The sequence below is a fragment of the Nilaparvata lugens genome, chromosome 7 (genome assembly GCF_014356525.2).
Source record: "Nilaparvata lugens isolate BPH chromosome 7, ASM1435652v1, whole genome shotgun sequence".
Lineage (NCBI taxonomy): Eukaryota > Metazoa > Arthropoda > Insecta > Hemiptera > Delphacidae > Nilaparvata > Nilaparvata lugens.
The window spans coordinates 50955913-50980153 of record NC_052510.1 but is presented as its reverse complement, the minus strand read 5'-3'; the positions used below and the strand labels follow the sequence as shown (position 1 = coordinate 50980153).

Sequence of the window (24241 nt, the reverse complement as noted above, 5' to 3'; positions counted from 1 at the left end):
GCATTCACTATGTTTACTCAAGAATAATTTGTCATGTCACATTTTCGCTACAAGTAAGTTGTGAATTTGCAAGAATAGACAATTATTTGCATAATAATTGCATAATAATTTGCATAATAATATACTGCAGAGTTTCGACTCATAAGGAAGTCGTCACAAAAATAGTTGACTTTCTTCATAAAATATTTTCCCAACATAAATATTCTGAAGAATCAGGATTATTATTGTTTACTGATCTCACTCACAACAATAATATCCGAATTATTCTACTAAATAACATAGAAAATATGCGCAGAAAAACTTGTCACAATTTTATTCATTTTTCAAACCAATTAATACAACATTTTATAATTAATATATTGAGCAGTTTACACTTGATTACACTAATAACAGGCTTACTGTTTAAAATACTGAATAATTAATTGTATTTTAAATAAACCACAACAAAACTAAACAGAACATTGCAGAATTATTCGCATGAACAAAATATGCTTCGTTAAAGCTAGTCATTAAGTACAAAGTTTCAGTTTTGAATTGGATGATTGTGTTTGAAGAATTTCATGTTGAAATTAACTGGAAAAAACTAAACTTAATTACGTCAATAAACTCTTGAAAAATTATGATGAAAATAATAATCTAAGATTTCAAAAAATGTATTACTTAATAATAGGTATTTAATAATTAGCATCTTTTTCTTTTTAGTCTTAAACTCCGAAACAATAATTTGTTAATATCAAAACTTGAGTTAACAAAAAATCGTATCAATAAATAAAAAAAATCCAATAATCTAGATTCATAAATGGAAAATTACAAAAAAATGGTTCTAACTTGAAAACTAACAAACTAAGAAATCAATATAAATTTTATCAGGAATATGAGTAGCATGTACGAAATTAATAAACTGAATCAAAATCTTGAATGGAAGGTGAAACTCTAGCTTCATTTTATAATATTTCAGTTTTCTCTGCAAAATTGATTTATGAAAATGATTTTTCATAAACCATAATTTAAAACGCTGTTGTTAGTAAAAAAATGTCTATAGTGAGGTCCACGTTATAATGGCAGTGGATAAAGATAGAAGAATAGCGATGCCGATTCTCTGCATTAATTAATTATATTTCTACACTGTCAATTGGCATCGTTGTGGACTTAGAAAAGGATAGTACCACCGGCTTTGTCGAATGATAGACAAGGTGACAAGGATAGCAAAACCAAAGTTGATTAAATACTGTCATTATAATGTGGACCTCACTATAGTCTCTATTCTGTAAGAGAATTCTAAACTGTTTTTTCTGCTAAATTTTATTTAGTGTCTTGATTTCATTTTGATTACCATATATACTATTATCAGACTATAATATCTCCTGAGACACTTAGTTTGATTTTGCATTTTAAATTTAAAAATTACTCGATCAAGAAACGTAACATCAACATGATAAAATAAAATAGCATTCGATAACGCGTTAATTAACAATATCCTCAGAAAATTCTACAACTCCAAACTAGCTAACATTTTTACAAAGACCAGTTACGCTTAAAATTATACTCGATCGACAATTATTTACAAAATCGCAAAATTTACAATGACAATTTACATATATCATTCAATTCAGTCAAAACAACTCACTTGACTATAAATTCTACTAAGATGGTTTTAATTGTTTTAGCAAAATTGGTCTGCCTTCGTATCATTATCAATCAATTGTTTCAACATTGATGCCATTTTCAAGTGATATGAAGTAAATAAAATTGTGATTTTAAATGTCTCGAAACTATTTTGATGACAGCCATTGGCACATTTGGTTATCAATTGACACAGGTTACTAAAAAATCTGTTAATACTGTATGTTAAAACTAAAACTAACTAAATTCAAATTTCAGTAATTTGATTAAACATACAACCACATCGTCACCCAGTCAAAACTTCTTGAGCTTAATCAACCAATTCATAAAACAAGCGCACCGCTAAATCAACAGCAAAATACGAGTTACAACTATCAATTAGAGTTCACATAAAAAAATGTACCTAATTTGTATTTTTTTTATTACATATTTTACACAATTATTTTATTACAAAAAGTTGAGAAAAAAGTTTGAAAGTGAAGCTCTCATTTAGCAAGAAGCTTCCCAACAGGCACTTGAAAGAAGTGACGTTCCGTCAATCAGAATCGTCAGTGAAATAATCTTGAGGAGATGCAATGCCATTTTTTGTTGAATCGACATCGTACGCCAAAACTTCATCATCATCCAAATGCGACGACCCTTGCACGAATTTCGCAAACCTGGAACAATTCAATATTCTAATTGAAATGATCGAAAATATTCTGATTTGTGATCTTAAAAAACTAGAAACCAAGGATTCTTTTCTTACTTTGTAATTGTGATTCTAGTCCATTGGTATAATAGTTATTTGTATATCTAGAGTGAAAAGTACGACTTTTTCTCCCTGAGGGAAAAAGTTTGAAGCCCGAGGCGAAGCCGAGGGCAACAATTTTCCTGAGGGAGAAAAAGTATTTTTCGCTCGTGATGTACACAACATTTTTCCTCCATCTACATTTTCTTATAGAAACTGCAAATTAAATCATTCTAATAACTTACGTATTGGTGACAATGTTTCCTAACAACATAACCTAAAAACTAAAACCTAAAAACCGGTCGTCTGATAGGCACTGCTGATTGCGCTATCTATCGGCCAAAGTTGTAACAATCATATCAGCTGAGCTACCAAAAATGGCTGACTCCAGATCACGCGGTTCAGGGTTCAGATTTGAATTGCAGAATGCAGATCAAAAATATTTGTTGGCTGGTATTTTGAATAGAATAAAATATTTTAAAAATTGTATAAATTTTTATCGTCTACCAATATTAAGAATATAATATCATACAAACATATATTTCATGAGTTGATCAAATTTCTGGTTGTGGTATTGAATTCAGTTGGCTCAATGACAGACACCTCTATTACGCTTTCTCATCTGAGCTTAGACCTTCTAACCTATTACCATGTAAGTTTTTTAAATAGAGATGCTTCCCATGTTATTTAAATGGAGTCACTTTTACTCCCTAGGGAGTTTTTTTGTTTTTTACTACCTAGAGCGAAAAAGTGACACTTTAGTATTATGTTTCAGGGAGTAAAGTAAGTACTTTAGACAGTAGGTGGAGGAAAAATAATTTGCAAAAGAATTCAATTTACTTTGATTTCTCTATCAGAATTATACACAGAAATTGGATTATTGAAATTTTTTAACATTTAATCAAGATAATAATTGTATAGAAATTGTTCGGGAAATACCAACTTTATTTTTGATGCTGTCATTACCTAAATTCGGGAGAAAATAGCACTATGATTGCCATCTACCAATGTTATTTACTTCAGTGTGGAAATAAATATAAAAATATTAGTGAAAATGAATCAATAAGAATAATTATTCTTAGATAAGACATATTAGTCTTGGCGCAAATGTCATGAAATGAAAAAGGCACTCCATGGTCATTTTTGGGTAACAGCCGTGGGAGATGTCTCAATTTCTTCATTAGCTCTAGTATAATAAGGATCGTGATGATGATTAGTCAAAATCCCAGGAAAACACCTCAAAAACAAGATGGCCGCCAAAATTTTTAGGGTTTTGCTTCAACGTTTTTTTGGGTTTTTGAAGGTTATAACTAATAATGTATGCGTTCTAGAGTGAAATTTTAAAGAACAAAAATTGTAGAGGAAGAAATTTTGAAATATTTCAATCAAAAAACGGTTGAATATCTTGAACGGTTATTGAAATACAAGCGATATAGCAAAACCCTGAACATTTTGGCGGCCATCTTGTTTTCGAGGTGTTTGCCTGTGATTTCGACTTATCATCATCACGATCCTTATTATGCTAGACCTAAAGAAGAAAATGAAACATCTCCCACAGCTGTTACCCAAAAATGACCACGGAATGACATTTGCGCCAAGACTAATAACATGTTAACAACCTTGCTGACATACTGTACCTTATGGGATTCTTGAGCCGGGTCATAACTCGCCACTGGTCACAGTCTGGACTGGAACAATAGCCGCGTAATTCATCCAAAGCTCTGGCCGTTTCTCGTGCCCCTTGCTCGTGGTATTCATCTTCACTCAAAAGCTTTCTCTTCGGTGTTGGTCGAAATCGTTTCCTGAAATATACATGTAAAACCTAATACGTTTATTTATGTATACTCTGCTTTTATAAAATGGATTTACTTGAAGTACATACATCATGAAATAATAACAATATTTCAGTAAGAGAAACAACTATCAACAGAGTCCAACCGACAGAAACCAAAGATGTGCATAATATAGTATGTTGTATAGATAGATAGATAATTTAGCAGCCACTGACCTCCTCTCAAAGGGGTATATGGACTTGTCAAAGATGGAGTTCAGATAAAAATGAATAATTTCAATCCTCAAACCTGATGTTAGTTCTTCAGAAATTAAGTACACGAAATACTGTTCTACTAAGGCTAGGGCCACACGAGCGCACAAAGTGCGTCCGTTGCAACTTACTTTTTGACGTCCGTTGAAGAAATACATAGAAGTGAATTGGTGACAACACACGAGGTACGTGCCTACCAAGTAACGGAAGTCGTAATGGACGGTGATTTTTGAACAGCGCAGACATGCTACAACGCACGTCGAGACATGCAAAAGTTATTGCTTCGTCTGTTTCCATTACGTAAAGCCAACTGACGTTGACGCACCACACTCAACGCTCGTGTGGTGTCATTGGCGACCGCCGCAAAAAGTAAGTTGCAACAGACGCACTATGTGCGCTCGTGTGGCCCTAGCCTTAGGCCCATATGCAGATACTTGGTTTAAACGGAGAAATGACAGCTGTTCGTTAAACCCCGTATGAAACACATTATAATAAATGCAACCATATCTACAAGTGAACGTGGTTCGGTGTTAAACGTAGTGTTAGCATTTGGCCCTAAATCATTCCAAAACACAATATCTGTACTCATCTATTTCACTTTCCATGACGAACTGCTAGTTAATAATTTTAAAACAATTTTTGACGACACTACAGTCTATTTTTTGAATAAACTAGTTCTCATGTGTTCAAAACATTAAACTGTAGTGTCGTCAAAAATAGTTTAAAAACGAACAATATATGTCTTAAAACGTTGTAAATGCAATTGGAAACACCTACTCATTAAAAATACACATTCAAATTGAACGAATTTACTAGTAACTAGTTGATACATGAGGTGTGGGATATCCTAATTTTGAGTGTAATAACTCTAACATTAATCAGACTGAATTATTAATAGAGGATTATACGTATTCCAGTGTTTCAACCAACGAAGTTTGAACAAGATTGCTCAATACCGTCCGACTAGCTGTGAGATATAAAACACATTTTTTAGTCCAGGCTACAAGAATACCCCAACTGCAATTAATAGAGGTCATTATTTGGTCGGCTTTGTATTTATTGTGTTTTAATTATCCAAATATATGATTGTGCTCTACCGATTGCTTCTTGGCTACCCCTGTACGAGCGATCTCTCGACGGATAAGGTTGTTATGACTAAAATGTCAAGAATAAAGTTGTAATTCCAAACATTGAATGGATGACAAAACAACAGGTAAAATGCAAATCTCAGGTAGCCTATCTGTTGATGACGTGCCTCTCATCCTAGTGATGTAGGTGACGATTTGAAATAAAACTAAATCAAAAATGGTATGAATAATTGAACTGATATTGACTGGTGGCGATTTGAAATGAGATTAAAAATGGTATGAATAATTGAACTGATATTGACTGGTGGCGATTTGGAATAAGATTAAAAATGGTATGGATAATTGAACTGTGATATTCATTGCCTATCACACCAGTTGTGAGCCGAATCAGAAAATTTACTATCCAGCCGGATCAATAAAAACTGAGATATAGATTAGTAAACGTCAACAGCTATAGCTTGTAAAGGAAAACTAATAAAATTAAAAATAATTTGTTTGAACGCATTCAAAGAATCAGGTGGTTGGGTCATGTGGAAAGGATGACTGCGGGCAGAATCCCTAAAATTGTGATGCGGGAAAGGTTTCACAATAGGAGACACAGAGGGACGCTCAGGAAAAGATGGCTGAATGATGTTAGGAGTGAGGGGATGGAGAGGCATAGTGAACGATTGAGATGCGTGGAGGTTGATAGTTGCGGAGGCCAAGGCTCATCATGGGCTGTAGCGCTATACAAGAGTTTGAACGCATTTATATTTTACTGTAACGTTAATAGATTTCATCAATTTTGCGTAGTTTCAATGTGGCTGACACAGTTTCAGTGCACTGTTTTCATCTAATACAATTCTAAAAAATTCTATTCAATTTCAATACTTAGTACGGTACTGTGCACTCTATGGAAAACATTGGCTGGTATACAAAAATGTAGAATTAAGCAGGGGACACATCAGTCATGCAGCGTTCCGATCCGATCACAAATGTCAACGGCCTTGAATGTAGCATGCCACACATGTCCGTCATGTGATTTGCCCTACCACAACCCCTACACCTCACCTTGATCGATAAATTCGCTAGTGGTGACAACCTGTCTACTGTTCTTGAAATCTGTATGCACCTTTACACTAATTAATCCTTTTTTGAACTATTCAATAATTCACTGTATGCAATAATAATATTTAATAAGATTTTGAATGCATCAAAATTAGTGTTTCCTTTCTCTCTGTGAAACTTGTAATATGCAACTCTGGTTTGCGCACAGGCACTTTTTGCCCATGCAGACCATTTTCTAAAGATTTATTTGGCTTAGTGGTATTCATGAGGTTGTTTTTATTCTTTGTTGTTGTTTTATATTGAAAATGAGTACATAAAATTTTTACTTTGTAAATTGCATTTTTTTGAAATAAATATATTTTGTCAGTCTGTCTCACAGAAATGTCGGACATGAGTAGACATGGATCATTTCTGTCTCACAGAAATGTCGGACATGAGTAAACATGGACACGGACATGGATCGGAAAGTTGCGTGACAAGTGTGCAAGAGGGCTTAACTAGTCTCTACCTCTGCTCTCTACAGACTGGACAAAATGGCTTCACAAGCCGCTTGGCTTGTTTCTAGACACAATTTCAACTATTTTTAATAATTTATTATAACTGTCAAAAATGCAATAATACATAATGGGTGAATTAATACATTACTGGCAAGGATCTGTTTCCAAATATGATGCAAAAATTATGAGTGCAATGCTGGTAAAGTTACAGAAGCTTGATTGTGATATTTGTTATTTTTTAAGGCTCTATAAATTCAATTTATTAAAATATTTCTGAGTGATGATATGGAGCGCCTCAATAGAATGAATAATTTCACCAACAAGCAATATTTACAAAGATATACATGGACATAGTCAAGTACTTACTACTTGCTACTCATAAAGTAATATTTTATACAATAATAATAATACTGTATAGACAATGTTATATGCTTGTAAATTGTTATAAGAGCAATCTATGAAAATCACTCCAGTCAATATAAAAATATTTACTTACTGCATGAAAATACTTCTCAATCGGTAAGTCACTGGATTGTTTTCTCTTACAGAATGGTATCTGCTTGAAATCAGCAGGAGACATTATCAAGTATCAACACTAAATAGTGTTGATTAAATGTAACTCAACAATATAAATCTCCTAATTGATACTACTAAGGGAATAACTTAGATATTGTAAGAAGACTATATTCGCCATACCAATTGATGATTAATGTTACACATCTCTATTTTTCATACATATATTAAAAAACTGGTCTATTTTTGTCGTATAGGCTATATATATATTGATATTTAAAAATGACACGATACATGTGAAATCAGTACAAGTTTGTAATTTTATACTTCAACAAGTATTCACTAAATTTGGAAAGAGTTTCAAAGTAGCTTCTTTTTCTTTCGTGCGTTTGAAAATGACAAAGAATTGTTGGATAACGTTGATAAAATTTAAGCGTGCGAAAGAAATCAGAATTTGGGATGCAAAAATAACGTGATTTGATGAAGATTAATGAAATGAGATATTTCTACCAAAAGTGACTAGCCGGAAAAGAGAGACTATTTTAGAAATAGATATGTCATGAGAAGCGTACATAAATAATATCACCACAAGATTTGAAGAAACGTTCAATTCAATTAATAAGAGTCAATTCAATTCAATTATTCAGGGACTTCAGACCGAATGCCGACCCTTGAGTTTTGAATCGATTTTTCAATCGGTTCAATCCTTAAAAAAAATATGAGCAAACTCGAGAAATACTGATCATGAGACATGTTTACCAAAGATGGAAATTATTGAGCTGGATGTTCTCAAATATTTATAGGATAGAGCTTATTGAGAAAAGAAAAACAAAATCGTTGGTTTGTGTATGTGATCAATGATTTAGAGAGGACATATTTTACGAGCAGTAGTTTCGTTTCATTAATTAAAGGTATGATTTGGAGGTAAAACGAAAAAGGTTATAAATGTAAACAATATCCTTAAAAAAGTGAAATTTTAATAATCTAACACAGTATAAACTCATCTTATTAGCACAAAACCTAAATATTTTAGTTTGGTTCAAAGAAATGAAAGTTAGCCTATATTTTTCTCTCAGAATTCAATTCAAAAGAAATATAAAACTAGTATACGTACAATAGAACTAACGATGAAAATTTTATGGTGGAAGTGATATGTTACATCATAATAATAACTCAAATCATTAAATCATAAACGCATTAGGAGAAGACAGAAGTATTTTAGTTTGGTCCAAAGAAGTAAAGCTAATTTCGCGAGGACTTCAATGTAATAAAAAATAAAGACCAGTATGTACAGTCGAACTCATGTTTAAACATTTATGGTGAAAATACCTTGTTACATCAGAATTAAAATTGAAAATTATTATTCAGATGTGTCTCAAACGTTCAAATAGACAAGAAAGCATGCAGAAGATATGGAGAGCAGAGCAGAGCATTCCAGAGAGCGTGCACTTAAGCTTCATTTGTGACCTACATGAGAGTTATGATTGAGATAAACCACGACTTGGGAATATTGTAAGTCACCAAAAGAAGAAGGTCAACTCCAAGTACTGCTTCCTGGAAGTAGCTGCACATAAATATTGATACCAGAGCAGCGCCCTAGAATGAAAAATACATCAAAATATAAAAAAATCAAAAATACATTTAATTCTAGGAGAAAGACAGTTCATATCTCTCTCTTGAGATATAATCTTATTAGTTTTGTTGGTTAGTTAAATGTAAAGTAACCAATCCAAAGCATCTTTATTTAATGATGAAGATTAAGTACGATTCAATCTTCAACACATACTTAGCAGGTAGGTTGCATGAAATTATTGTATGAAACATATAAGAAATTTTTGGACAAGCTAAGTAAAGCATCATTCCTATCCCACAATGCCAGAAAGATACGGAATGAAGCCATCCAGATAAAAGAGTTTTCTTGAGTTGAAATGTAATAATTATAACTCGCTCATGACAATGAATTTAGCATTTCCAGGAATCAATAAATCAGTATTTTGTAACTATCACGAAGAACGGAATGAGAAAAAAATTGGTATTTTTAGAACTGGAGTTTTAAATGGGTGAAAGCAACTTTGGTATATTTTTGTTACCGGTATGAATATTATGTCTGAAGATTAATAATTGTCTGGCACATTTACTGACTGGCGTTGCTAGATGTTAGTGAGAATTTTGCATCTATTTCAAGAGTTGAAATTCACAATCGTCATATCAAGGCCATTAAAGAATTATTTTCAATTTGGTTCATGCGATATATTTGCAAAACTATATTTTTTCTCAAAATGTAAGAAAAAATATAAAGTGAGAGAAGAAAGCTGAAGCATACATGAAAAACGATAAATTATGACATTCAGAAACGAAAATCAATTGTTGAGATCCTTCTACGATTATTAAAGTTATAGTGCATGAAGAGCAATAAAGATAAATAACTTGGAAAAGGACAAGGAAATCATTAAGTAGATTTTAAAGTATTTATCTTTATATCAAGTGATAAACGAGAGAAGAAACATATTAACATTTATCCCCTCTAATTGTAATTTCATCAGCCTACTCCCGTTTATATCGCAATGACAGCTTTCCAGTATAGAGAGAAGATATAGCATAAGAAGATATCTCATGGCATGGGTCATAATATATTTTCCAAATTTCAAGCCTTATTTGTTAGTTCAAGCCGATTACTGTTCAGCCAGGTGAGAATGTAAGAGGCACTGTATGAGATACTACCAGCGTTACGAAAAAGAACTTCTTGGACTATTGGCTCGAGCTAACAGTGTAATTTGAAACATAAACTTCCTATATCAAGGTATATCTTGTAATGCTATCTTTTATCTATATTTCATAGTGATACTGGTATGTTTAAAAGTGAATTGGAAAGAAGGACAATTTGAAATTCCAATTTCGAATATTGAATAAAATATTGAAAAAAAAATTCATGACATTCATGGATTATGAATGTTAAATTAGATAAGAAACTACTGAAGCTGAAGATGATTGAGTTGAAGCTGACCTGTAAACACCATTTGATGAGGTTGATGCTTCTGGGATCAGAGACGGGTCCAAATCTGTAGCAAACGATGAAGCTGATGAGTGAGGTGGTAAAGAAGTATCCAATCACGTATTCTTTGTAAAGCATCGAGATGGTGCGCACATTATCCATCATCAGCTGGAAAGCGTAGAAAGTTATGGCTGATCCTCCCAGGAAGAATCCGTACATCAAAGGTCTCTGAAAAATATTTTATTTAAAATTAGAATAAAAGTAAAAAGTAAATTCGTATGGCTTTTGTTGGTGGGGAGTCCCTTGCGGGAAGGTCCCACCTTCTGAATAAATAATTGAAGCCGTCAATGGGCCTTACGACTGTCATACTTCAGCCGGGACCGACACCAATATTGTGTATTGGTTGATAGCGGAGCCCAATATTGAATAATGGTAGTAGCGGAGCTCCAATAAACGTTGAGTTTATAAAAATCGGGTAATAGCAGAACATCAATATTTTAAATCTATTGAATATAGGCGAAGTCCATTATTACCCTGTGTAATGGGTAATGGTGCACTATTTGACTTGCGTATATAGGAATTGACATTGGGTAATACGGCGAGGCAGAACATCTGAAAGGATCTCTTTGCCAATACAAGCCATATTTTTCAGCTAGAACAGTTTTTTGAGACAAAGTGCTAAATAAACGTCTACAGTTTCATCAATGAATACGCATGCAGTTAATATGGCTTTGAATATTAGTGTTGATATTTTTGCATAAATAAATTATTCTCTTCTATTTTTATTTAATTATAATCCCAAAATTATTCGAGCACTGTACAGTCAGTCGAAAATTTTAATATTGAAATGAGGGGTATTTTGGCAAGCTGAACAAAAAAGTAAGGTCCTATGCACATTTCTAATATTTCTTCAAATGAAAAATGAGTTTTGTGGGATGTCAAAACTCCCCCTGAAAGAGAAATTATTCAACTTATGCTATCTTTTATCTATATTTCATAGTGATACTGGTATGTTTAAAAGTGAATTGGAAAGAAGGACAATTTGAAATTCCAATTTCGAATATTGAATAAAATATTTAAAAAAAAATTCATGACATTCATGGATTATGAATGTTAAATTAGATAAGAAACTACTGAAGCTGAAGATGATTGAGTTGAAGCTGACCTGTAAACACCATTTGATGAGGTTGATGCTTCTGGGATCAGAGACGGGTCCAAATCTGTAGCAAACGATGAAGCTGATGAGTGAGGTGGTAAAGAAGTATCCAATCACGTATTCTTTGTAAAGCATCGAGATGGTGCGCACATTATCCATCATCAGCTGGAAAGCGTAGAAAGTTATGGCTGATCCTCCCAGGAAGAATCCGTACATCAAAGGTCTCTGAAAAATATTTTATTTAAAATTAGAATAAAAAGTAAAAAGTAAATTCGTATGGCTTTTGTTGGTGGGGAGTCCCTTGCGGGAAGGTCCCACCTTCTGAATAAATAATTGAAGCCGTCAATGGGCCTTACGACTGTCATACTTCAGCCGGGACCGACACCAATATTGTGTATTGGTTGATAGCGGAGCCCAATATTGAATAATGGTAGTAGCGGAGCTCCAATAAACGTTGAGTTTATAAAAATCGGGTAATAGCAGAACATCAATATTTTAAATCTATTGAATATAGGTGAAGTCCATTATTACCCTGTGTAATGGGTAATGGTGCACTATTTGACTTGCGTATATAGGAATTGACATTGGGTAATACGGCGAGGCAGAACATCTGAAAGGATCTCTTTGCCAATACAAGCCATATTTTTCAGCTAGAACAGTTTTTTGAGACAAAGTGCTAAATAAACGTCTACAGTTTCATCAATGAATACGCATGCAGTTAATATGGCTTTGAATATTAGTGTTGATATTTTTGCATAAATAAATTATTCTCTTCTATTTTTATTTAATTATAATCCCAAAATTATTCGAGCACTGTACAGTCAGTCGAAAATTTTAATATTGAAATGAGGGGTATTTTGGCAAGCTGAACAAAAAAGTAAGGTCCTATGCACATTTCTAATATTTCTTCAAATGAAAAATGAGTTTTGTGGGATGTCAAAACTCCCCCTGAAAGAGAAATTATTCAACTTATCCTCTCTTTATTAAAATAACAATGATTTCTGCGTTGAATAACATGTTTCTTGCCAACAACAATCGAACTCTTTGTGAATTTAGATATGACCTACACTGTAGATTTATATAATTCCATCAATTAAATACATGGAAATTGAAGTATTTATTTCAGTCAGTTTATGGTTAGTTGAAATTGTTTATCAATAAAAAAAGATAATTCTATCAGTACAGAATTAGTAGAATGAATTTTACTTATTAATAAATAAATAAACCATAAGTTCATTGGTCTGATAAAGGCCCGATTTATCAACTTTTCCTTGGGCAAACAAAACATAAGCAGAACTGGTTATTTCTTGGTGTCAGTTCTCATTATATTAAAAACTCAAAGGTAGTATTCTGAACTTGGGAGTTATTGCCAACGGCCGACTGACTACACAAAACCATAGTTACATAAAAATCAAACTACCCGGTTTTCAACTATATTTACTTTTCAAAACATGTTTCAATTATTTATATAATTTTCAAGTGAGACATATATAGTCGAACATGTTGTGAGAAATAAAATATAGTTGAAAACAGGGTACTATTTTTATAGAAATACGAGTGGCCCTTATGAAGAGTGTTATTTGATGTGGAGTTTCCAAATAATGAATTCCATAAATGAGTTGTGACTTGTTTAAAAGTGTGTGGGAATCAAGTAAATAGCAGTTTGGCAGTCAGCATCCACACACAAGATTGCCGAGCTGCAGGCGTCGAAAACAGAATGATGTTTCAAAATGAAGATTCATGTTTATTTAAGAAGGAATATATTAATATCGAATCAATTATGTAATTCAATTACTATTTACTAACGCTAGATGGACTAGCAAATGATGGCGGTCAGTCAAACTTATGCTCTCCTGATCGAAAACTACACAACATCTCAAAGAAATTGAAAACTCATGAGCTTTGTATGATGTGTTGTGTATCTGCCATACGCTAAATAATAATAACTTTTGGGACAGCCTGGGGTGGATGAAGGTGCCTCAAATGCGTGGCTCAGACACAGTGATCTGTTTATAGAGACAGAAGGCATCATGATGGCTATTCAAGATCAAGTAATAGCTACTAAGAACTACAAGAAGCATATATTGAAGCTGCCTATAAATGGTGACTTGTGTAGAAGATGTGGTATGGCTCCCGAAACATTGCAACACATTATGTCGGCTTGTCAGTTGATGGCAGCTACAGACTACTTGAGGCGCCACAACTCTGTTGCTGGGATCCTACACCAGGATCTTGCCTTGAAGTTTGGTCTAGTGGATCAAAAACTGCCTTACTATCTGTACAAGCCACTTCTGTACTTGAGAATGATACACACAAGATGTATTGGGATCGCTCAGTGCTGACTGACAGGACAGTTGTGCACAACCGGCCAGACATTATCCTCATGGACAAGACAGCCAGGGAGATCATCTTGATTGATGTTGGCATACCATGTTGCCACAACTTGGAACAATATTACAATGAGAAAATATACAAGTATCTCCCTCTGGCTGCTGAGATCAGGGATGTCTGGAAGCAGGAAAGTTACAACTGTCCCTATTATTATCTCTACTGTTCGAGTGATCAGGCAGAAGGTTTCAGCGAACCTCAGTCGCCTTGGTGTCTCAGGGAGTGCAAAATATGGAATTCAAAAGGCGGTTGTACTCAGCACGGTATCAATGATTAGATCCTCTTCAAATATGACAGAATAGAGATGTACCAAAGTCTTGCCAATGGCCGACTTAGGTTGCAATAAAAACTATTCACTTTGTAAGTGATGAAATGATGAATAATAATATAATAATAATAATAATAATAATAATAATAATAATAAAAACTCACTAACCTTGGAAACAAACGACTCATAAAGTAAACCAGAATCAGAAAAGAAGCTCCAACTCCAAAAGTGATGCCGCATACGTAGTAAAAGAAAACATTTTTACTCAACCGAGGTCCGAACACGAATAGCAGGATTCCAAGCACAAATTGTACAACTCTCCAGTAGTCCACTTCTGAAAAATAAAAGAGCAATATTATATTATAATATTTCACGGAATACACTATAGTGCCAAGAGAACTGAGAGTGAGCAACTTTCCAAGTCTAAAGCTACTCTTCCTACAAGCGGCATTACAATATCATCAAGTTTTTGAAGCCGGACAAGAGTCTAAAGAAATATAGTTTAGAAAATGATCTCTGTATATACCTTTTATTTATCATAATGTAATTATTGCATCCTTGTTTTCATCAGATAAACAGACTACCGTAGCAGAATTTAATGTATTTTATTTATTTATTTATCCCATTGTGTACAAATACTTAACATGAGGAAAGGCACAACAGGCTCATGCCCAAAACTGTCCCATTTCCAATTTATACTATACTGTGCTATATTAAATATTATTAAATTTTTATACTATATTTATGCTAACTTTATTTAAAGTATGGCGCGGCCTTACACCTCTTAGTATTTTTATTTGTTTTATTAGGAGTAGTACACTCTACACGGATTCAACTTTTATTTGAAATTTTTATATATTTTATTCGTTTTTCATATTACGTTTGTTTGTGAAATAAACGATTGATTGATTTGATAGATATGTATCAATTTGGAGTGATCACTCTGTGCCAGACAGAAGTGTGTAAAAGTTGTAACGGTAATATATCATTAAATAAATCCTTGATTATAATCTAGGGACACCCAGAGACTTGATGAAGTATGAAGTTATTGATGTTTGGTGATTTACAGAAAAATATTAACATTATAAAATATTATAAAATTAATTTACAGAAAAATATAAACATCATAAAATATTATAAAGTTATTTTCTAATCATTTATTTGAACTTATTATTTTATTTAATTAAAATAGAATTATCATGCTTCAAGAAGCTTGAAAATTATCTATATTTTGATTGTATGGTATTGTTTATTGTTTTTGAAGGGACGGATTCAAGGATCCAAAGGTTCAAAGAACCCCACACGTCAACCGAAGCTTATTGTGTTCCCAATTAGTATGTTAGGAAAACCAATACCTTTGTCCTTTACAAGAACCAGGAGATTTTCCCTATACTAACATCCCATTCATCACCTGGTTGCTTGTCGCAATCCAGTGTGACATGCTTGGTAGTCTCTTCAGACTGATTAGTCCTCGTGACCTACGTGAGTTCCACTCCTGGCCTTCTTTGAAGGTCCTTCCGCTGAGGAAGGGGTGGCCAAGTTGCATCTAGGGCGCCCGGCCACCCTTGACTCAGCCTCTTGACCCACATTTGTGCCTGGAGTTTCACCCATCTCTGGTCTCTTAGGTTTTTCTTTTTGCCCCTCCAAAACTCTGCAGGGTCAAAAGCCTCACCTCTCCCAAGAAGTTTTTCTAAATGGTCGCCCTTCTTTGAGCAGTGGTGAGGTTTGGTCTCTCCACCCAAAACTCGTGACCTACGTGAGTTTCACTCCTGGTCCTTCCGCTGAAGAAGGGGCGGCCAAGTTGCCTCAAGGGCACCTTGCCACCCTCGACTTAGCCTCTTGACCCACATTTGTGCCTGGAGTTTCACCCATCTCTGGTCTCGTGCTTTAAATAGTGAAGGGAGCCGAACTGTCAAGGCATACTGAATGCACTCGAATCAAGAGACTTTTTCATTTAGGTTAAGTTTTATCAGTTTCATCCCCATTTCCCCCGTCATGTGTCGTTCTGAGGTCGGTTCACGATTGGTCTGCTGCTTCCATGATGCCTCTTACTGACACGTCAGCTCGCTCGCCCTCAAGTAGGTATGATTATTTCAATAATAGTAATAATGACGCAGGTACGTTTCTAGCAAATAAGCTCCACTCTTTCAAAAAACTTTTCAAGGCTGCTCACCTTAACGTACAATCCCTCAGTTGCCACATTGATGAACTCAGAGCAATCTTCCGTTTTCAGGACTTCAATATAATCGGAATTTCCGAATCATTTTTGAAGCCTAGTATTACATCAAATTTTGTTGCATTGCCTGGATATAATCTTTTCCGGAATGATAGATTAAATAAAGGTTGTGGGGGTGTAGCAATTTATGTGAAAGATGGTATCAAAACAAAAGTTTTAATCACATCTAAACAAGAGTATTGTTCCAGACCAGAGTTTATGCTACTTGAATTATCCTTATCTAGTAATGATAAATTACTCGTTGGTATCTGTTATCGCCCACCAAAAATAGGTCATTTCACAGATTTCGAAAATGCCTTGCTTTCTCTTATGCCTTGTTATAACCGTATACTAGTTATGGGGGATATGAACACCGACTTGAACATGACGAATCATAACTTTGACTACTTTCAACTGACTACAATTTTCCAATGCTTAAACATGACTATTTTACCCCTCGATCCAACTCATCATACTAATGAATCAGACACACTCATTGACCTTCTCATTGTTAGTGATCCCAATGAGGTTGTTCAAGCAGGCCAAATCTCAGTCCCAGCTATTTCTAGACATGATTTGATCTACTGTGTACTTTCCCATAAGATACCCAAGCCAGAACAGAAAATTATCACTTATAGAGACTTCAAAAACTTTGATGAAGCTGCCTTCCTGACTGATGTGGCTCAGACTCCATGGCATCAAATTGAAGCATTACCCTCAGTTGATGACATGGTCAAGACTTTCGAGAATTGGACTTTGACTTTGTATGACAAACATGCACCTTATGTGACAAGGAGGATTAATAGAAAACGACGAGTACCGTGGATGACTGAAGACATACTTAAGATGATGGGACGTAGAGACAAAGCACATAGAAAATTTAAAAAGACATTTGACTTGGACAGTTTGATAGAGTATAGGAGCCTTAGAAATAGGGTTAAACAGGAATTACGGAACTCAAAGATTAGGTACTTGAATTCGTTTATGACAAACAATAGACAAGACTCTAAATCACTTTGGCAGGGAATAAAAGAATTCGGGCTTGGCAAACAGAAATCAAATCCACAAATTGACTTACCATTGAATAATATAAATGACCATTTCGTTTCACACTCTAACCAACGCGACGAAGTTGTCATTGCTAATCATATAGATGATCTTGAAGAGCAGGTTACAAACTTAGATTTACCAATCACTGATCAATTTCATTTCCATCCAATCTCAGAAGAAGACACTTTCAGAGCAATTCAACATATTCATAGTAATGCTACGGGTGTAGACAAAATTCCTATTAAATTTATCAAGAATATGTTATTTGCTGTTTTACCAACCATTACATACATTTTCAACAAGTCACTTGAAGAAGGCATCTTCCCTGAAAACTGGAAGTTTGCTCTGGTTCGCCCTGTAAATAAAGTTCCATCACCCAATAAAGTTGAGGATTTTAGACCAATCAGTATTTTACCTGCATTGTCCAAAGTGCTAGAAAGACTCATTCATGCTCAAGTTGTAAAATTTCTAGACAACAATAGTAAGCTTCATAACTTTCAATCAGGCTTTAGAAAATTCCATTCAACTGAGACAGCTCTGCTTCGTGTCACTGATGATATAAGGTTAGCTATGGACCAAAGAAAATGCACCATCCTCACCCTATTTGATTTTTCTAAAGCATTCGATACTGTTGATCATACAGTCCTTCTGAATAAGTTGGCTATTCTTGGTTTCAGTCGCAACTCGTTAGTTTGGTTTAAATCCTATCTATTAGGTAGGAAACAATGTGTATCTGTCGGTGACAAAAAGTCAACTTGGAAAAACGTTATGCATGGAGTACCACAAGGTTCAATTTTAGGCCCTCTCCTCTTCACTTTGTATGCTAATGACCTTTCTTCCATTATCAAATTCTCCAGTTTCCATACTTATGCAGACGACCTTCAAATCTATTTAAGCTGTCCCATAACAAAAATTAATGAAACAGTTGGAATAATGAATCAGGATATCAATTCGATAGTGGAATGGACAAAGAAAAATGGCCTTAAGCTTAATCCCATCAAAACACAACCCATTATAATTGGATATTCTCGTCTTATAAACAATATTGACCTTGAATCGATTCACAAAATTAGTGTAGACGGTAATGACATTCCTTACTGTAGCTCAGTTAAAAATTTAGGCATTATTATGAATAATACTCTTGACTGGTCAGAACAAGTGAACAAAACTTGTAAAAAGGTATTCTCAGCCATGCATGCATTGAAGAAAATGCACGATATCCTCCCTAGAAACATTAAATTATTATTGGTTCAATCTCTCATCTTCCCACATTTAATGTATTGTAATTCTGTTCTTAACGATATGCAAGTCACTCTGAATGATAAACTACAGCGTTGCCAAAATTATTGTCTACGTTTCGTCTACTCTCTCCAACGCCATGATCATATCACCCCAGCCCACATTGCTAGTTCAACATTAAAGCTTCCCGATCAGAGGCTTTTTCGAATAGTCAAGCTTGTTAGAGATATCTTGAAATACGGTAATCCGAACTATTTTAAAGATGATTTCAAATTTGTCTCTGAAGGTAGGAGGATAGATGCTTCACATACTAGAACCGGAGAAAGTACTTTAAGGATACCCAATCATCGAACTACTATTTTCACAAAATCCTTCTTAGTCAGTGCCTGTCGTGCATGGAATACACTTCCTGTTTCTATCAGGTCTATCGAGAGCCGAGCGAGCTTCAACCTGACTTTAAAAAAACATATTTTGGAGCAAATGACTGAAACTGTCTAACCCTAGAACGATCACATGACAACCATCCCTCACCCATTCCACCAATATAAACCTTTAAACCATGTTATAGAACGAATTGTATATATATATGAATCAGGATGCATGCCTATGATCAGGATGGTGCATACGCACTATATACAATATATATATTATATAAACTCATGTTATTTCAATTTATCCACTGCATACTGCTGTATATTACTGAAATTTGATAACCCCTGATCTACTTTCAGCCTACTTCATTTTATTAATCAATTATTTGATCTTATCTACCTATATAATTATTTTACTTTATCAATTTTCTGTTTTTTTTTCTCTTCAATATTCATATTTATTAAAACTTTTACAATATTTCCATTAATAAATAAATCCTTAGTTTAAATAACGAAATTAACGTTTTGGTAGAGAGTTAGTGGGGAGGATATTTTTATTATTCTTCCCAAAGAATGGACATTGATATGTCCAAAGCTCCGCCAATTTATGTAGATGCATAACAATATGATTATTATCTATAGTTATTATATTACAAATTGCTTTTTCATATCATATACAGTTCTATAGTTATTTTCCTAGTCTATATTATGTAAATTCATCTATAATTTTGCTGTATTGTAAGCTATTGTATATAAGTGTATAAGCCAGTATATATTGTAATCTACATAAATAAAGTACTCAATCAATCAATCAATCAATCAGTCTCTTGGGTTTTTCTTTTTGTCCCTCCGAAACTGCCCTGATGGGGCAGATCCCGTGGGTTCGAAGGCAAGGCAACTTCTGGAGTTGCCTTGGGGTCCCTTTTAGTCGCCTCCTACGATAAGAAGGGTTACTGTGGGTGAATTCTTGTTCTCAACACATTCTTGAGTACTATGTTCGACTCAAAGCTCACCCAACCCACAGATTGTATGGTAACAAGAAACACTAAACAAAATATATATTTGTTTTAGATTTTGAATTGCGTACACGAACTTACTTATGACATTGAGCTCCACTCTGTAGTTCCTGGATGACACAATTCCGATGCATGTTTGATTGAATGGGTTCAATCTGACATCCTTCCTTTTGAAGCTGAACGGGTTGTAGTGCCACAGCGAATGTTGCGACTCGAACTCAAGCAGAACATCTTCTGCAGTGAAGCCTTCGTACAGTTTGTAGGAATCAGGCGGTATGTTGATATTCATCTGGAAAAGAAGGCAATCTAAATAGTGGCGATACAAAATTCAAAAAACAAATAATCAAAAGAAGCCAATTCATCTACTTTATTAAAAACATCTACATTGAATTGAAAACATCATCATTGAATTCATCTACTCTATTAATCTACTTTAGTTTTATTTCTGTCAAATCCACATTTATTAAATTTACTAACAGGACTGCAGTTTCGTGTTGAAACCAACACTGAAGATGTGTTTTCTCAATTATAGAAAATTCCACAACGCCAATGCATATTCATTAAATTTCAACATCCACTTTAATTAATTGCATATTTCTCAATATCAAATTACCTTACATCATGTATATATTTACATATTTATTTTTCTAGTTGTGGAAGCATTAGAACCAGAGAAGTTTGTTTGAACAGAGGAAAATTATTCAACATTTCAGAGGATTATACAAATAATTTGATTGTACGATACTCAAACTTAATATTGAATTATATAAGAAGCATTGTGAGTGATAGGCCTATTACTAGTCAATTTAAAAAAAATGTACTTAGTATGTTTCATTCCGAGAAATGGATTTTTTTAATTAATAAAAACAATACAAAAACTTGATGTACCCTTTTTTAAAAACCTTAGAATATTTAACCACTAGTTTCGACTATTGGTTATTTTCAAGTTAATGATTTTTTTTTCATTTGATTAGACTCATCTTGCTTTAAACTTCCTGAGATTTTGTGTCTCCTTTGACGTGAAACAGCTGCTATTAATTTTCTACAAATGAACAAAACTACAGTTGTATTGGAATACCAAAATTAATTTGATCTACTGATGGACTGAGATAATATTGTTCAATCTTCACTAAGTAATCGTAATTTTGTGAAAATACTTTATTTATTCCCAATATTAGACATTATTGGCCTCGCAGCTAAATTCTACACTTAATATACCTAAAGTACTGTTCATCATCATGATCCTAGATAGCAAGGACTCAACTCTCTTATTTATTCGGTTCAATTCAAAAAGTTATATATTCCTTATAAAAATAAAACATTAAAATTTACAATCTGTCAGTTCCATAGTCTTGCAAAAACTCTTACATAAGAGTAATATTTTTGAATAAAAATAAAAACTCAAGTAAAAATAACAGTTGAGTAAAAATAAATCAAATAGAAAATAAGTCCTCTTTCTCTTAACAGTCGTAGTTTTCATGGTCTGTTGATAAGGGGCCTTTCACCAAAGGTGGTTGACGTACTGAAGCTACAGAAACGGGCTGCACGGATTTATAACGGCAAGCTACCACTTCACCAGTATGCTAGTTCCTTTTTGCTGGGCTGGATACATTCAAAGTTGTCAGCCACTTTATTCTTCTCTTTCTGATGTACAGAAAGAACCAACATGATATGGTGACCCGGACGGATGTGCATCATTAAAATACAGTGGAACAACGATGTAGTTCACTCAGTTATAGTAAATTTTTCTGCAGTCCCTTGAAAAGTCCATATAGCTTTGATATGGCCCACCCCGATTTAGTACAGACCTCGTATTAGTACATTTTTTGAGCGGTCCCTTGAGATGTACTATAGCAAGAAGGAGGATCTACTGAACTAGGCATACTGTTGGATGTTCCCAGAATAAGACGTCGGAGATCGAAGGTAGGCCTACAGAAGTAACAAAAAATCAGCACTAAACTACTTCAAGTTGTCTAAACGGGTGAAGCAATTGGATATGAGTAGTTTCGGCCAAATTACTGAATAACAGGCTTAATTATCAAGGTGTTGAAGTGTTCTTGGATGACATAACACAAATACTAGCATATAAGCATGACATATTATTACGGTGATTACAGTGTATCCGAGTTATCTATCTGAACATTGATTCTTACTTCACATTTGGATATCACACATTACCATCTTGATTTGAGTTTGACTTTTCGTGTTTCATTTAGGACGTCATCGGTCCCACAAGTGTGTGTAATGTATGAAGAAGGAGGTATTAAGGTACTATGAGAAGTTATGCTAAACTAAGAAATTGATGAGTTGATATCTTAAATTATTTCTATTAGAGCCACATAGCCAAATTCTATTATAAAATATTTTTAGCAATATCGTAATATTTACAATGACTGTCTCGAATGTGCGAAGAGGATGCTTTTCTTGCCCAGCATAGCAATAAATTTGAGGAGTCGTTCGATCGACAAATCCCACATTGGTGCAGCATTCTTTGAAATGTCCACCCTCCAAGAAATGCTCTGAAAAATATTAATTGAATGAGAATTTGTCAGCAATGTCAACGAATACGTTGATTGGAAGACTTCAATAACCAAATAGACTAACGAGTCTAGTTTCTTTGTTAGTCCTATTTTTACACATAAAAATATTTATTCAGTTTACACATATTTGGGTGTAATTAGGGGAATGATTAAGAAAATGAACATTGAGAGACGAAAAAATGTGTGGACAAAATAATGGAAAGAAAAGAGTTGATATGTAAACACACAGATACCTACGTTACCTAATACACAGAGTCAAAAGATAGATTTTACAGCTATGGCAGAGAAGAACCTGGACTCAGGTGAAAAAATACATGTGAGATGTTGAGGTTGAAGAAATAAATAATTAGGTAGTTAGAATACTGTCTTGTAAAATTCGACTTTTCTAACTTGGATGATATTACTTAATTTATATCAAACTCATTTTCATTCAAAAATAAGTATAATTGAAATTATAATGATTGGGGAGAAAAATCCTAGCTACTGTAATGAATAATCTAAGAGTAAAATATGATAATTTAAGTAGCTTACACAGTAACTAGAGTACAGTATTTCAAGAATACTACAAAATAATTCATCCATAACGGAATTAAAGCATTTTTATAAATGGTGAAGAATAAAGAAATTATAATATCAATCAAGATTCCAAATTGATTAACAAAATAAAATTTCTAAACCAAATAATAATATTAGTCAAGTTGAATCTTACAGGTTATTACCGGTAAAACTTACCACCATATTCTGAACCGGATACCAGGCAAACAAATAAACACAAAAATAATGTAACAGATAATGTTGAAGCAGCCATGAAAGATGTTGTACAAATAATATTTCAAACTATTATTATTCAAAAATTAAATCATAATTAAATGAAAGCATATTATCCGAAGACATAACCTATAATAATGATAGAGCAGCTGAGACTGAGAGAGACTAGAGTAGTGAGAGAGCGACAGCAAAATGCATGAAAGCATGGAGGATGGCGCTCAAAATAGAATTGAAAATAACGGTCAGTGATGTTAATCAATTTTGATATTAAAATTCTGTAATTTATCCAAAATATCTATTTTTATAATAAATATTCATGATTTTGATAGTTCAGTTCAAATTTTTTGTTCATGTTTCAATGCGAGATTTTATTTCTCTTCTCTCTGATCAAAAGAGGAGCGCCTCAATACTGCGAGATTTCAATTTGTCTACTGTATGAACATGACCAGTAAAGCTCTGTTCAATTAGGTTTTAAAGGTGAAAGGAAAGATTAGGAAAGTTAGGGTTTCGATTTTAAATGGCTATATGTGAGTATTATTTTAATTTCGATTATAATTTTTGTTTTAAATGGACAAAAAAAAATAACAAAAATTTGAAACACTCGCACAATTGAGATATCGCACTTACGAATGACTACCAAGGAAAGTGAGACTCACTCATTCGGACAGCATTGGAGGAATGGGAGTCATTGATGCT

The 24241-nt window shown here is 33.7% G+C and overlaps 1 protein-coding gene across 1 annotated transcript; it reads right to left on the bottom strand.

Moving 5' to 3' along the window:
* Nucleotides 1-288: 288 nt before the first annotated feature.
* On the bottom strand, nucleotides 289-23734 carry LOC111053572 (nuclear envelope integral membrane protein 1a-like). Its single transcript, XM_039431965.1, has 9 exons — nucleotides 23510-23734; nucleotides 22626-22756; nucleotides 20319-20526; nucleotides 14511-14680; nucleotides 11700-11915; nucleotides 10547-10762; nucleotides 9014-9138; nucleotides 3991-4155; nucleotides 289-2282 (listed from the first exon to the last, which is right to left on the bottom strand). The coding sequence occupies exons 1-9, from the start codon at nucleotides 23583-23585 to the stop codon at nucleotides 2159-2161; spliced, it is 1431 nt and encodes a 476-aa protein (XP_039287899.1). The 5' UTR covers nucleotides 23586-23734; the 3' UTR covers nucleotides 289-2158.
* Between the last annotated feature and the right edge of the window lie 507 nt (nucleotides 23735-24241).

Coding starts and splice junctions, on each gene's coding strand:
- LOC111053572 (XM_039431965.1), bottom strand. CDS start 23,585: ATGGCTGCTTCAACATTATCTGTTACATTATTTTTGTGTTTATTTGTT. Junction 4,156..9,013: donor ATCTCAATCATAACTCTCAT/GTAGGTCACAAA, acceptor TGTATATTTCAG/GAAACGATTTCGACCAACAC. Junction 2,283..3,990: donor CGGCTCAAGAATCCCATAAG/GTACAGTATGTC, acceptor GAATTGTTCCAG/GTTTGCGAAATTCGTGCAAG.